We start from the raw sequence: 15,436 nt of genomic DNA on the forward strand, positions 1-15,436 counted from the left end.
TTGCACTTGCACACAAGTTTGTGCCCAAGTATGTGAGGAGTAGCAAGGAGTTCATGTCAGTGAGGTGTAAAGTTGAGGGTTGTCTATGGAAGCTATGTGCAAATCATGTAGGGAAGAGTTGTGATGTCCTACGAGTGACGACATTTATAAACTGGCATGTTCATTCTGCCCAAGATAGCTTGGACGTGAAGCATAGTGGAAGAGCTAGTTTGAACTCATCAATAATAATTGATGAGATCAGGGATCATGCAGACAAGTGCACTTCTGAGATAAGGAAGAAGTTGAAATGAGAGTATGGGATTGATCTAACATATAAACAGGCTTATAGAGCAAAAGAGAAGTCATTGGAAGACATATATGGCAGGCCTGAACAATCATACATGCTCATACCATAGGTATGGGAAAGGCTAAAGGAAACAGATGAAAAAACCGTGGCTGAATGGACTGCTATTGGGAACCAGTTTGAGCGTGTTTTCATTGCCTACAGGTCATGCATTGAGGATTTTTTGGGTGGCGCGAGGCATATTATGTATGTTGATGGAACTCACTTAAGCGGACCATACAAGGGGACAATGTTGTCAGCTTCAGCTTATGATGCAGATAATGAGCTGCTGCCATTTGCAATTGCAATTGTTAAGGGAGAAACACTAGATGACTAGACATGGTTTTTCTATATGATAAAAAAAAATCCTGGGTTCTGTGGAAGTAATGATTGTATCAGATCAATACAATGCTATCATTGGAGGAGTGGCATCAATCTTTGGGGGTCAAAGACATGCCTTTTGTTACAGACACATCAAGGAGAATTTTAGTTCAGAAGTGATGAAAATAAATAAGGGGCAAACAAGGACAAATGGCCGATCAAAGGAGGATGCATTACATTTATTGGATAAAATTGCATATACAAGGACGGATGAGAAATTTGAGGCAGCAATGGATGACATGAGAGCCTTTTCTCCAAGGCTATTTGATTGGCTTATTCGTCATGGGGATGTAGATAGGTGGGCTAAAAGCAGGTTCCCATATAAAAGATGGGACAATATTACAAGTAATATAGCAGAATCATTTAATGCATAGATGGTCAATGAGAGAAAGCATATTGTACCCTAATTGATCTATGAGCACCGAGAGAATGTTGTAAGAAAGCTGCATGCCTCCAATGTGGCTATGACCAAATGGAAGAATTGCGTTGGTCCAAATATAGAGAGTAAGATGCAGCATATGGTGGCCGGGTCTGACCATATGTATGCTGAAAATTATGGCGGGGGAAGAGTGAAGGTGACAACATCATGTGGAGACTATCGGGTTGATCTTGGACTACACCAATGCAGTTGCAGATCTTGGCAAATGACGGGGATCCCTTGTTCCCATGCTTGTGCTGCCATCAAGATTGTGCACGGCAATGTTTATGATTATGTTGATAATTGCTATAAAAAGTCATCACAAGAAAAGATTTATGCTCGCACTATGATTCCTGTGGTAACAATAGACATGCCTCACCCAAATGACTACTATAGGATAGGAAATGTCAGTGAGCAAGTTTTCTTGCTACCTCCCATCACATCTCGACCACCAGGAAGGCTAAAAGTAAACAAGGATGAATCATAGTTCTAGAACAAATGGATATACCAATATGGAAGATGCCACCAACCTGGACACACAAGGAGGAGTTGCAGAAATCCTAACCCATCATGAAGTTTCGAGTACAGTGGGGATGGGTTATTTTTTTGTGTACATAGTTGTATGCTCTGCCGTTGTCAACTTTTTTGGGACTGGGGTTGTAGTTAGGAGCTAGGTAGAGATATTTTTTTGTAAGTAAGGTGATAGAAATTTCATTGATGTTAAACTAATGTTAAACTGATGTTATATAATCAGATCAGGTTATGCTTATAATTATCGTTGTCATATTCAGACCACTTGTTGTTATTTTAAAATTTATTCTGGTCATTGGTAGTGATGCTATCAGCATAAGCTGACAGTTGATGTTATATAATCGGATCAGGTTATGGACAATATTATCGTTGTCATATTCGAATCAGTTGGTGTCATTTTAAAATTTGTTCTGGTCATTAGCAGTGATGCTATCAGCATAAGCTGACTGTTGATGTTAAACTGATGTTATATAATCAGATCAGGTTATGGACAATATTATCATTGTCATATTCGGACCACTAGTTGTCATTTTAAAATTTGTTTTGGTTATTGGCAGTGATGCTATCAGCATAAGCTGACAGTTGATGTTAAACTGATGTTATATAATCGGATCAGGTTATGGACAATATTATCGTTGTCATATTCGAATCAGTTGGTGTCATTTTAAAATTTGTTCTGGTCATTAGCAGTGATGCTATCAGCATAAGCTGACAGTTGATGTTAAATTGATGTTATATAATCATATTAGGTTATGGACAATATTATCGTTGTCATATTCGAATCAGTTGGTGTTATTTTTTGTTGGATACCAACAGGATATATTGAAGTAAAATTGAGTGACCTAAACAAGAAATGGAAGCCAATAGCACATATCCAATGGGGTTGTTGTCATCATCTGTTTTGGTGTGGTTAAACTCAGATTCATTCATGTCACTGGGGAATAAATTGGCATCATGGATCTCAACATTCATAAATTTATGGACACCAATCTCTGTTAACCATAAGTATACACAGTAAATTTTCGGTCAGCGTACAATGCACATTACATACAGCAATCTAATAGAGGACAAGTGAATTATGAGCCTAACATCAAGACACCTAAGACAAATGCCTTTTCTTGGACTTTCTGCTCTTGGTTGGTTGTGGTTGTTGAATAAGAGCCAATGCCTCGTCACGTTTTTCATTCTGTTCATGATTCCCCAACCACCATGTCAGGTCACGACGAAAGCTAGTAACTTCTTCCTCTGTGTAGGTAAGGGTCACACCAGGTTCCCATCTTCTCAGCCACATCATGCAGTACACCCCACAATCCCTCCTGTGGACACAACAATATCAACACAGTTAGTTAACACCTCTGACATGTTCATTTACCACACAGAATTCGAATTTGACAAAACTGACAGGTTATTCTGTTGAGGAACGTTTACAAATTTCATGGGAGACATTGGCTTTTTCCCAACCAATCCTGGCTTGACCAAGTCTAATATAATATTGAACCTCATCCTCTGAAAAAAGATTCAGGATCAACATAGAAAGTTTAATGATTTTACAAGTTCAAAAACTAGGGTCAAGACAATGAGTTTTTTCTTACACAGTCATCCACAGCCATTTCCACTGGGTCTTTGATGACAACCTTCTTCTTCTTCGTTCTGTCCTTAGTTCCGAAATGGTCACTCATAGAGTCTAATATGTGGAAATCCAATGTGCTGGGCTGAATGGCAATGCAAAACCAATGTTGGCCAACAAGAGCCGGACCAATTATGGAATCACATTCAGCTAAGTTGTAGCTAAGGAACTCAGGAAGAAAGAGCTTCTTATATTTTCAGGCTTCCCAGGTTGGATCATGTGCCATCATGTTCTGTATGACATGAAATTGTTAATCCATCAACAGAGAACAAGTCATTTCCAATTCAATTGCTGTCATTGGTATTTGTATTCGGAATTATGCAATCTCACCATGAAATCCACATCGAAAATGCGTCTCTTCCCTGGTCCCAACTCTGCCTCCATGTCCTCCATCACTGCCTTGCACACCAAATTAAGTACCTACAGAAGACAAGTGAAAACATCATTCTGATACAATAATCTCACCAAACATTATCAAACATAAGCATGGGTACAGACACAGAGCATTCTAAAATACCCTGTTATTTATTCTGTTCACTCCACCCAGGGAAAACAGCTATTGTTGGTCTATATCTTCATCAAACATTTTGATGACAGTCCTGCAAACATTGTTAAATGTTAGTGACAGAAAGTATGGTGTTGGGGACATCATCACTTGTCATCCCCATGTAATTTATTGTCATTTTCAATTCTATTGTTGTCATTATTAGTACACACCGTGTCATTTAAAACCAAAAGGCTAGCAAGGGATATACTTACATGTTCCCCTCTTCCTCTCCCTTGGGTCTACGGGATATTAAAGTGAAAAAAATATCCCTTTTGTCCTTTGGCCTCTTCATTCTCGGAGCTGCCTTGAACTCCATCCATGGAGATTTAATTGTGGCACTCTTTGCCCTTGTTGACCTCCTAAACTGGGTCAATTTTTCAGGCCCTCCTTCCTCCCCACTGTCACTGCTCACCCATTCATGATCCAACAGTAAAGGAACATTGGTAGGGGTCATTATCAGTACATGTGTATCTTCCTCACCCTCATCATCTGAATCCCGAACCTCCTTATCATCAACCACATAATCATGACTGACTTCCATGTCATCATGGTCATCTTCCTCCTCATGAACCACATGAGCTCCTTCCCTAGCATCATGGTCATCTTCCTCCTCATCGTCATCGTCATCATCATCACCTCCACGACCATCACGGTCACCCTCATCTTCCACCTCCTCAACCATGTAATCATCACTGACTTCCCTGTCATGAAGGTCATGTTCTTCTTCATCCTCATCCTTCTCATCATCTCCTGTGCTAGTTTCATCCTCATCAAGTTCCTCATCTCTGCTTCCCACTCCAACCTCTCTTGCAATCTCCTCCACCACTTGGTCAACATCATCAGCTTCTTCAGCATTGTTACCACCTGCATCACCAACTGTTTCAACCCCTTCTTTAGTAGTGGCATTCTCATTCCCCTTCCCCTTAACTTTGGTGTTCAATCCAATATGCACTTTGAGTAGCTCATCATCAAGACCCTTCATTAATGTCCTCTGGCTTTCTTCAAGCTTTTTAACAAAAATAAGCCCTTAACTCCTTCAATGCCTGCATACACAGTAAATGAAGATATCAAAAAAGTTGATCACTGTTATCGAATGCCAGTATCTCACTGGTCATTTGTAAATAAAGTCTTGTCATCTCAAGTATCAACCTTGCTAATAGACTTACTTAAACTCAGGTCACGTATATTTTCTAAATTCTAACATACCGGATCTAAAGACTGCAGAATTGGACTGTCCTCATGTCCTGCTGAATAAACCTCGCTGCCACTGCTTCCATGCAGTATTCCTATGCTGCTACCTCTCTCTTTCTCCACCCTCTCCTTTATCTTCTCCTTAGTCTAATATTCAATGGGGCTTGTTAAACCGCGATGAACAAGCAATTCCAGTGGGAAACGCTCAGCAAAATACAACTGCAAAATGAAATAAAGATAGGTCACACTTCTGCAACAATAACATAAAACAAAAATATAGTGACTGGTCAAAATATTGACTTACCAGCAACAAATAGAGACACCCTCCAACATTGCAGGTTCCTTTCTTCTTCTTCGTCATCTTCACAAAGTCTCCCATTTCCTTCCACAGGTTCTTGATTATATATGTTGACCAATCATATTTCCCAAACCCATCCATCATGTGATGCATCACTTTCAGCAAACCAAAAAGCTCTGACTGTATAAAGCATAAATAGGAACTCAAAATTGTTGTTTTCTTTCCCAGATAATATCCTCTTCAGTATCTGGGTAAATGGAGCCTTCCAATAAGTGTCCTTTAACCTCTTGTATGCCGGGTCATCCTCACTAACATCAGATTTCACTTCCTCCCCAACACCTAGTAACTCATGAGCATCTTTTGCTTCAATTGCTTGCCCTTGCCCCCTAATGGTCAAAAATGCATTGGTGGGTCATAGCATCTCAACAATGACACAAGTAGATTACATGGAAGTTGCTTCACATTCACATTAAGCAAGTTCCCAAATCCCATCCTCTCAACTTTCTGCCTTAACCACCTATTCTTCTTCACATACTCAGCCAATGATAGAAATCTGGGCAATGAGCACCGGGTGTACAAGGGAACATCATACTTCTTCTTCTCACCTTTCTCTGGCTTCGTTTTCTTTGCCCTCTCATTATACCTATCTTTCTCTTCCTCACTCAGGGCCCTCCATTCCTTCCCCACTTCAATTTTTTCTTCTCTTGCATTTTTACATTTCTCCCCTCATTTTGCCATATACTCCCTTCTAAACAACACAAGCCTACTGTATACTCCTTTGCTTGCAGACCCTTCCCCTTCTTCCAACACCATCTCATATAGTTCTGCAAAGTCATTAATGTATGATCATTATGTCATAATTGTTATACATATACTAAATATCTAGTTCTTTCCAGGTATGTTATGGTCATTTCCAGTTCCTTCATTGTCATTTACAATATGGCCATTACACACTGACAGTAAGGATGTTACTATGAATATGGTCGTTTCCAATTAATTTATTGTCATTACCAATATGGCCATTACAGACTGACAGTAAGGATGCTACTATGAATATGGTCGTTTCCAATTAATTTATTGTCATTACCAATATAGCCATTACAGACTGACAGTAAGGTCATTACTATGCATGTGGTCGTTTCCAATTAATTCATTGTCATGTACCAGTATGTTATTGTCATTTCTAGTTTGTTGATATAATCTTTCCAGTCAATTAGACAGTAAGGTCATTACTATGAATATGGTCATTTCATGTTCCTCCATAGTCATTTACTAGTATGTTATTGTCATTTCCACTTCCTTCATATAATCTTTCCAGTCAATCAGACAGCAAGGTCAATACTATGCATATGGTCATTTCAGGTTCCTTCATAGTCATTTACCAGTATGTTATTGTTATTTCCAATTCTTTCATATAATCTTTCCACTCAATCAGATAATTTTCCTACTGATTTGAAAACCCATTTTTCCTTAACCTCATAGTTCTCAACTTCATTATAATAAACAAATAGCATGCCACACAGACTCAGCTTAAACCCTTAATCACTGTTCCTGTCATTCACAAACTTCATCGCGTCATATCTAAATATTGCCTAATCATTGCTTCCCCCACTCACCTAGAAACGTCGACCACAGCACGAAACTTAAATGCCTAAACTTACCTCAGTCAAATTCCGCTGATGCTTGTTAACTGCAATGGTGAATCACCACGTGCCACCCTTCCTCCTTTCGCACAATCACACAGACACGACCACGTTCACCCTTCAAATAGCACACCCTTCCACTTCAAACTCCTCTGCTCTCTTACACACATACTATTTCAGGGTCATCAACTATCCAACTTGCCGGCATTTTTAGGGCAACAATAGAGATGGTGGAAGCGAGAAACCGGGAAGCACGAGTCACAGTACACAAGTGGCAGTTGGCGCCTTTCTCTCTCTGCTTTCAAACTCTGACTGCCACAAGGGTTTTTTAGTAATTGCACAACATTTGCATAATCCCAAATTAGGCAACACTTCCCTATCTAGTAATACATTTGCTTAGCTTCCCATTTTGGTATTTCATAATTTCAGGTTTCTTTATGTGTCATTTTCCCTTTCACTTATTATACCACATTTTCATTTCCATTGCATTACTTCATTTACTTTTAGTCTTGTATGGATGCATATAGAGAGTACCTTCTAAAGAACGTTACTACTCAAAAGTCAAGAGACTTTAATTAACTGGATGGATCACATGGGGTGCTTGACTTGTGAGTAGACCCAAAGAATTTTTCAGCAATTGTTTTCTAATTTTTTTTGTTATCATTACTTTATTACGGGTCAAGTCTGTTAGATAACAGCTAGAGATTACCCCAAAAAAATGCAAGTGAGAAGACGTCAAAGCGTCAACAAATATATAATAAGTCCTCAAAAAATGAAAACAAGGAAAATATTGGCCTTTAAATTCAAATTTGTATTTTATTTATCACCCTTTTTGACTTACTATCCATTTGACAAGAAACAACTTCATTTACTTGTGCGTTAAATTTTTATATTGGTAATAATCAATAACTTTTTGGAATCCTTTAAATTATATGAGTATGGTCGTTCATTTTTAAGTTTAAGCAAAACCTGAAGGAAATTTTAGAGATTATTTACTTTTTTTTCCTTACTAAATACTCCTCTGGCCCTATTTATAAGACAGGGAGAGAATGTTTTTCTTAGTTCTATTTATAAGTCAATTCATTAAATTTTTAGCATGAATGTACTATTTTGTTATTAATTTATTATATTGTAGAAAATTATTTTTTTAAAAAAGGAACATATATTAAATAGGAGTAAAATTGAAAAGTTATTATGTTTTAATAGAGTTAATGTTATTTAAGGTTTTTCTTAGTCTATGTGAAATATGCTAGAAATTTCTTATAAATAGGATTAGGGGAGTATAAAATATGAAATCAATGTAAAAATTAGCTAGTCAAGTATGAAATCATATGTTTAAAAATATTCATTCATTTTAAGGGGCGACGTAATTACTTTTAGGTGAAAAGAATGGCGAACTCCTGTGCTCTGACCTTGGCGGACTTTCCAATGCTCCGTGAACGTCATGCCGCGGATGAATCGGACCTGTTGCAAAGAACAAAGAAGAAGATGAGAGAAGGTGCGGAGCTTAGGATTCAGGAGCAAAATGGTTATGTTGTCTCTTATGCTAATAAATTGAAGGGTGAGAGTAAGGGGGAATCAGAGACGGATCGGATGGAGGAAGAAGGCTTAGATGACCTTAGCATTATGATTGTGCATCATTTAAAGGGGAATATGAAGATTCCTGAATTGGTGTTTTCAGGGGCAGAAGAAACTTAGGAAGCCATTTGCTAAAAATCTAATTGTCAAGCTCCTTGGGTGGAGACTTAGCTTACGATCGATGGAGCTAAAGCTGCAGAATCTATGGGGCAAACAGGGAACGGTTTCAGTGGTGGATCTAAGGAATGATTTCTTTGTGGTAAATTTCACAAATTGGGAGGATTACCATAGAGCCTTGAGTGGGGGCCCTTAGCTTATTACTGATCACTACTTGACTGTAAGGGAGTGGAGAGGCAATTTTAACCAGCTGACAGAGGTGCTAGAAGAGGTACTGGTATGGGTTAAACTCTCAGATCTGCCCCTAGAATGTTATGAGGAGATTGTGTTGCAAGCAATTGGTGATCAAATAGGCAAAATAGTCAAGGTGGACTCAACTACACTAATGCAGACTCGAGGGAAATTTGCAAGAATTAGAGGGCAGGTAGATCTGTCTAAACCTCTACTTCCTCAGTTTCTTATTGGAGGAAGGTGTTTAATGTTAAATATGAAGGTTTATATTCCCTATGCTATCATTGTGGCATGTATGGGCACAGTGAGAAGGATTGTGCAGACAAAGTGGAGGAAACAAGTAAGACGAATGAGGATATGGAGGAATGTGAAAGGTAGGACAGATCCGGGAGCCTTTATGGAGAAGGGACTTTAGTCCAGAAAAGGAGGGGGCCAAGGAGAGCAGGAATGGAGAGAAGAGGTTTTGTCTCTTCAGGGGGGTTGGAGCTGGGCAATCCAGATTTAATGGGTTGGAGGTTAAGGAGCTGGACAGGATCGAGAAAGTAGTGGGAAATGATAGAAGTCTGGTTGTTTCCTCGATTTCTATTGAGGGAAAGAGAAAGAATAGAATAGTTGATAATAGAATGTGGGAAGAAGTGGCTGAGGAGTGGAAGAGTAACAATCGTGAAAGGGAAATTGTTCCTGTGAACACGGTATTGGTAAGAAATAGGCAGTTAAATAAGAGTGAAAAGGAAGGTAACACACAAGGGGATGAAGTGAGGGAAGCCCCTCAAGGTGAGAAGGAGAAGCAAGAGAGGGGTTATTTAAGAGAACTAGATCCGAATGTGATAAGCCTTAGAGAAGGTAGGTTTGAGAGCAAGGAGGCTTAGATAGACAAAGAAGGGGGGAAGCCGCCGGATAAAGAAAGAGATAATGATAAGTTGTTTATAGAGGCAGTGGAGGAGAGTGCTGAGATGTGGGTTGATTAAACTTTTATTTTCTTCTTAATGAATATGAACAAAAATGTTCTAGCTTGGAATTGCAGAGGTGCTGGAGGAAAGGAGGTGAAGAGGGATCTAAGAATGATGATTAAGATGAAGAAACCAGAAATTGTCAGTATCATGGAAACTAGAGCACCTGCGAGAAATGCCCAAAATTTCTTTCAAAGTTTAGGGTTTATAAATGTGGAAGCCATTAAGGAGGTGGGATTTGCAGGGGGAATTTGGGTGGCCAGGAACAAGTCAAGGGTCAGCCTAACGTGTTTAGAAAAGAGATAGCACTATGGATTGTTTCGAATCCAGTTTGATGGAGAGGAGCCATGGCATATTGTCTTTGCTTATGTGGCTCCAAGAGACAGAGAGAAAGAAGATTTCTAGAGGAATATGGAGAGAATAGCAAAGGAGTGTAATGGGCATTGGGTGGTGTTGGGAGATTTCAATGATATTAGAGGAGCTCATGAGAAGAAGGGGGGAGCTCCTATCAATTATAGAAGATGTGATACTTTTGAAGATAGAATTAACAAATGTGGTTTCTTTGAAGTAGCATCTTGTGGTAACAGATTCACTTGGAAAGGACCCCTTATTCATGGTTACCAAAGGGTGTATGAGCGCCTTGATAGGGGTTTTTGCAGTGCTGATTGGAAAATTAAGTTTTCGGAGGTGATTGTTAAAGTTTTGGCAAGATTGGGTTGTTTGGATCATCACCCTATTCTATTGAGCATGGAAAGGTATGAAAGAAGAGGAGAGCATCCTTTTTGCTTTAAGGCAGCCTGGTTTATGCATGATTCTTTTCAAAACAAAGTCAAGGAAGGTTGGGGAAGAGAAGGAGTGGCTACAGACAGACTTGTGAATTTGCAGAGAACACTTAGCAAGGGGGACAAAGAGGTGTTTCTGAATGTTCACTCAAAAAAGACAAGACTTCTTGCGAGATTGGAAGGAGTTCAGAAACAGATTGTTGCGTCTGATAGACATTATATGCATTTGTGTAAACTAGAACAGGAGATACAAGGGGAGCTTAGAGATGTTTTGAGATAGGAGGACTTGCTTTGGTTTCAGAAGTCCAGAACCCATTGGATTAATGATGGTGACCGTAACACTAGATATTACCATCTAAGGACTGTTGTAAGAAGAAGGAGAAATAAAATTGCCATGCTTAAAGATGAGAATAGGGAATGGATTGAGAGTCAAGAAGAGTTGAAAAGTTTGGCTCTGGAGTTCTATAGGAACCTCTTTAGGGATAAGGGGACAAGAGGGAAGCTTGAAGTAGGGGTGTCTTACCCTAGAATTAGTGAAATGAGTTGGGATCAATTGGAACGGCCAGTGAATTTGGAGGAGATAAGGGAGGCGATGTTTTCTATTGGGGCTTTTAAAGCACCGGGGTCAGATAGTTTTCTAGCGGTTTTCTTTCAAAAGGAGTGGCATGTGGTTGAGGAAGAGGTGGTGACTTCCATTAAGAAACTATGGAATGGAGAGCTAGAGATAAAGGAAGTGAATGATACTTTGATTGTCCTGATTCCTAAAGTTGATCAGCCTGAGAATATGAAGCAGCTGAGACCCATTGCTCTATGCAATGTGTTATATAAGTGTATCTCAAACATCCTGGTTAAAAGGCTTAAAGGAATTTTGGGGAGGCTTGTAGCTCCAAATCAAGTAAGTTTCATGCCTAGTTGTCACATCTAGGGCAATATTATTGTAACTCATGAGTTACTACTGCATTCTATGAGATTTATGCGAGGTCAAAAGGGTTTCTTTGCTATAAAAATGAATTTAGAGAAGGCTTATGACCATGTGAGATGGGACTTTATCCAGGAAGTTTTGGAGGAAAGGGGGATGAAGGAGAAGTATCGTGATCTGTTAATGAGATGTATTAAGTCTGTAGGAACACGCCTACTTTGGAATAGAGAAAAGACTGAGGCATTTTGGCCCTCAAGAGGAATTAGACAAGGGGATCCCTTGTCCCCTTATGTGTTTGTTCTAGTAATGGAACGTTTGACTCATATTATCCAAGAAGCAGAGAGGAAGGGGGATTGGAAAGCTATCTGTATTGGAAGAAGGGGACCAAGTGTTACACACTTAATGTTTGCTGATGGCGTTCTTCTTTTTGGGGAGGCAACACTACAGCAGATTAAAGTAGTTAAAGACTATTTGAGAAGGTTTGGTGAGGCTTCTGGACAAAAGGTCAACTCTGCTAAGTCTGCCATATTGTTTTCTAAAAATGTCTCTAATGATAACAAGAAAGTTTGGTCCCAAGAGGCAGGTTTTAGGGTGACTGATGATTTGGGAGTTCACCTTAGAGTTCCTACTTATTATGAAAGGGGTAAGACCAAAAGTTTTGGGGGATTGGTAGAGAAGGTGAAATGAAGATTGGGAGGTTGGAAGGTCAATGTGGTAAGTATGGCAGGTAGGGTCACACTGGCAAAATCTATTATTAGTGCTATCCCCCTGTATTCTATGATGGTGATGAAGATTCCTACGCAGATCATTAGCAGTATTGAAAGGACCCAAAGGTCATTTATTTGGGGACAGTCAATGGAAGAGAGGAAATTGCATCTAATCAAATGGGAAACTGTCCAAAAACCCAAAGACAGAGTTGGTTTGGGGGTCCTAAGCTTGCAGCATATGAATGAGGCTTGTTTGATGAAGCTGGTGTGGAGATTAAGGAATGAGGGAAGTGGACTCTGGGTTGACGTTCTCAGGTATAAGTATAAAAGGGAAGGCCTTTAGCAGTACTGTTAAGGTGCAACGAAATGCTTCTTCTGTCTGGAAAGATATTGGAAGTGTGTGGAAAAACTTAATGATGGGATCTGGTGGGGTGTAGAGTCAAGAGAGAATGTGAATTTCTGGAGGGATGAATGGGCAGGAAAGGGCGTTGTGTTACTAAATGAGCGACGCTATGAAATAGAGGAAGAGAAGTTGAATTGGGTGGTAGCTGACCTAGTTAAAGATGATGGTTCCTGGGATTGGTCTCTACTAAAAGAACTACTCTCCGATCAAGCCTGTATGAGGCTTCAAGCCCTTAGGCCACCGACGAGGGGATAAGGAAGATCCCATTTTTTAGGGGAATGATAGTAATAAGTGCTATAGTGTTCGTAGTGGTTACAGATTACTCAGAGATTGTCGACTGGGGGAGAAAGAGAAGATTTGGGATTTGATTTGGAAGTGGAAAGGGCTAGAACGGATCAAAAATTTTCTCTGGATCTTGGCTAACAATAGCCTTCACACAAATAATCTAAGAAACAAGAGATGGGGGTAGCAAATGAATGTGGAATGTGTGCAAAGTGAAACTTCAATCCATGTGGTTAGGGATGTGAGCTAGCTACAAGACTGTGGTTTGGTTTGAACAACAAAATCAAGCCAGGATTTTTCAACAGCAGTACCAAAGAATGGCTTGTAGAAATCTAAAAAGTAAAGAGTTGTGCAGTGGTGTACCTTGGGTGTGCTTTTTGAGTCGCTTGCTGGAGCTTATGGAAATGACGAAATCTTCGAATCTTTGAGCAGAGGATGGAAGAGGCGAATCCTTGGCAGATCTGATCCTTTGCTATGGAGGTGTTTAGAGTGGCGAAGGCTAATAAAGAGAAGAGGGGGTGTCATATAGATGCTGATGAGAATGAGTGGAGAGTGTCAGAGATAGTTTGGGTGAAGATTAACTCGGATGGATCGAGTAGAGGAGTCCCTGGCCGTGCTGGCTGCGGTGGTGTGCTGCGAGATCATGAGGGAGAATGGATTGTTGGTTTTCGCAAGGGATTAGGTTGTGTATAGCTTATGAAGCAGAGTGTTGGGGAGCTTTCCTAGGGCTACAGTTGGCGCTAGAGAAAGGCTACCAGAGAATTCACCTGGAAGTTGATTCTGAGAGCTTGGTGAAGGCTTTGAGCAAAGATGAAGGAGGATGAACCAATTGATGCACACACTAGAATGGTTAGAGATGCCGTAGATCGTTGTGCAAGGATTTGGATCTCGCATACTCAGAGAACTAATAATGGTTACGCTAATGTGATGGCGAAATGGAGTGCAAGGTGGGATGGGTATGAGGAAAGACGTCTTTTTTCAAAGCCCCCACCTATAGTGCAAGAGGTGTTCAAAAAGGATTAGATAGGAAGTAGATGGCATGATGCTGGTTGAGTTCTTGTCGGTCTTGCCTTCCTTGTAATTTCCTTTTATTTTTTCTAGGTTGTGGGCCCCCCTGTCTACAAAAAAAAAATATTCGTTCGTTTTTTCAAATCAATATTATTTTTTGTGATAATTAAGTTTAGAAAGAAGAAAGATATATGTCAAATTATGGGCACATGAATAAACATCAAATTATCTTGATTGACCAAAAAATAGAATAAAGATCAAATTAATTAAGGAAGTATGCGATAAGTAACTTAAAAAAGAAAAAAACAAAGGTGCGCATACCTATAGAGTTTTTTTTTTGGCCAAAGAGCATACTCGTCGAGTTGAAAAGCAGAAAATTGCATAGTAGTCTTAATTTCATATTCACAGCAACACTCAATTCAATCTCTCTGTCCGTTTGGCGTGAGAGAAATAGAGGAGAGAAAAAATTTCGAAGAACTCCAATTAAAAAAATTGAAGAAATAAGATTAAAAGCTTTTAATTAATTTTTATTATTTTTTATTTTACATCTTTTCTTTATTGAAATTTTATAATCCCATTTTTTTCAATTTTTAAAATTGAGCTCATAAAATTTTTTCCTCCTCTTCCTTCCTCTCCATTTTCCTCATACCAAATATCCGGTAATATAGAGAAACTCACTGGATGAATATGAATTCAACATTACATTATTTTATTTGACGTATGAAAATGTTGCGTAGAAAAAAGACAATACATAACGCAATCTAAATTGTAGAAAATGCCAGGAAACCATGTTCTAAGAATTTAAAGAATACCTACCTTTAAAGAATTTAAGGAATTGCTAAAATTTAAATTAAAAAATTAGAAATTTTTAATAGGTTTTAATAATCCCACTGTGTGTTCTACGGAGTACCAATGGAATCCAAAATTCAGTTTTAAATGTTTCACTTTTTTATCGGGCTCAACATTAAGTTGTCCCCAAAAGTAAGTTACATAAAATATCATATTAAAAAATAGATAGAAAATTACGTGCACCACGAGAAGCTTTAACCCTGTAAGTAGTCAATTATCACATCAAAGATCATACTGTATTAGTCATACAGACGTAAGCCCATAAAAAACATTAGTGATGAAAGGAACCTTTGTTCCTGTAATTTCACTTCTTAGACCATATTTTCATTTTTCATTGTATTATTTTATCTATGGTCAGTCTTGCAGGCCATATATGGAGTACCTCTAACAGAATGTTAACGTTACTTGTGGGAAGAAGCATGGATGGAAGTATTGTCTATGTAGTGCTTGACTTATGAGTAGACCTCAAAATCACACTCCATTTCATACGAAACAGCTTATGTATTTGTATGTTTATTTCAAAAGCCACAACACTAATTAAATTTATAATCTACTATCTACACCAGAAATTTAATATAAGAAAAATAAAATATAAATTTATTACAAAATGATCTTCACTTGAGTTGTTCTCTTATCTAATATAAAAACTCAA

At 38.8% G+C, this 15,436-nt stretch overlaps 3 protein-coding genes across 3 annotated transcripts; 2 read left to right on the forward strand and 1 right to left on the reverse strand.

Annotated features, from left to right (window-relative positions):
* The first annotated feature begins 1,167 nt into the window (after positions 1-1,167).
* On the forward strand, positions 1,168-1,608 carry LOC114749684 (uncharacterized). The gene has a single exon (XM_028938229.1). The coding sequence runs from the start codon at positions 1,168-1,170 to the stop codon at positions 1,606-1,608; it is 441 nt and encodes a 146-aa protein (XP_028794062.1).
* A 2,227-nt stretch (positions 1,609-3,835) lies between these two features.
* On the reverse strand, positions 3,836-4,808 carry LOC114749685 (acidic leucine-rich nuclear phosphoprotein 32-related protein-like). The gene is made up of 2 exons (XM_028938230.1): positions 4,039-4,808; positions 3,836-3,878 (listed from the first exon to the last, which is right to left on the reverse strand). The coding sequence occupies exons 1-2, from the start codon at positions 4,806-4,808 to the stop codon at positions 3,836-3,838; spliced, it is 813 nt and encodes a 270-aa protein (XP_028794063.1).
* Positions 4,809-10,245: 5,437 nt separating this feature from the next.
* LOC114749686 (uncharacterized) lies at positions 10,246-10,896 on the forward strand. Its single transcript, XM_028938231.1, has one exon. It carries the CDS (start codon positions 10,246-10,248, stop codon positions 10,894-10,896), a length of 651 nt encoding a protein of 216 aa, XP_028794064.1.
* Positions 10,897-15,436: the final 4,540 nt, after the last annotated feature.

This window comes from Neltuma alba, unplaced genomic scaffold (assembly GCF_004799145.2).
Source record: "Neltuma alba isolate B1F8T4 unplaced genomic scaffold, ASM479914v2 tig00006114_pilon, whole genome shotgun sequence".
NCBI classification, from domain to species: Eukaryota; Viridiplantae; Streptophyta; class Magnoliopsida; order Fabales; family Fabaceae; genus Neltuma; species Neltuma alba.

Excerpts from the sequence above, each read along its gene's own strand:
- LOC114749684 (XM_028938229.1), top strand. The coding sequence starts at position 1,168 with ATGACCAAATGGAAGAATTGCGTTGGTCCAAATATAGAGAGTAAGATG.
- LOC114749685 (XM_028938230.1), bottom strand. The coding sequence starts at position 4,808 with ATGAAGGGTCTTGATGATGAGCTACTCAAAGTGCATATTGGATTGAAC. Across the intron at positions 3,879-4,038 it reads GGAGAGGAAGAGGGGAACAT|GACTGTCATCAAAATGTTTG; the intron begins GTAAGTATATCC and ends CAATGTTTGCAG.
- LOC114749686 (XM_028938231.1), top strand. The coding sequence starts at position 10,246 with ATGGAGAGAATAGCAAAGGAGTGTAATGGGCATTGGGTGGTGTTGGGA.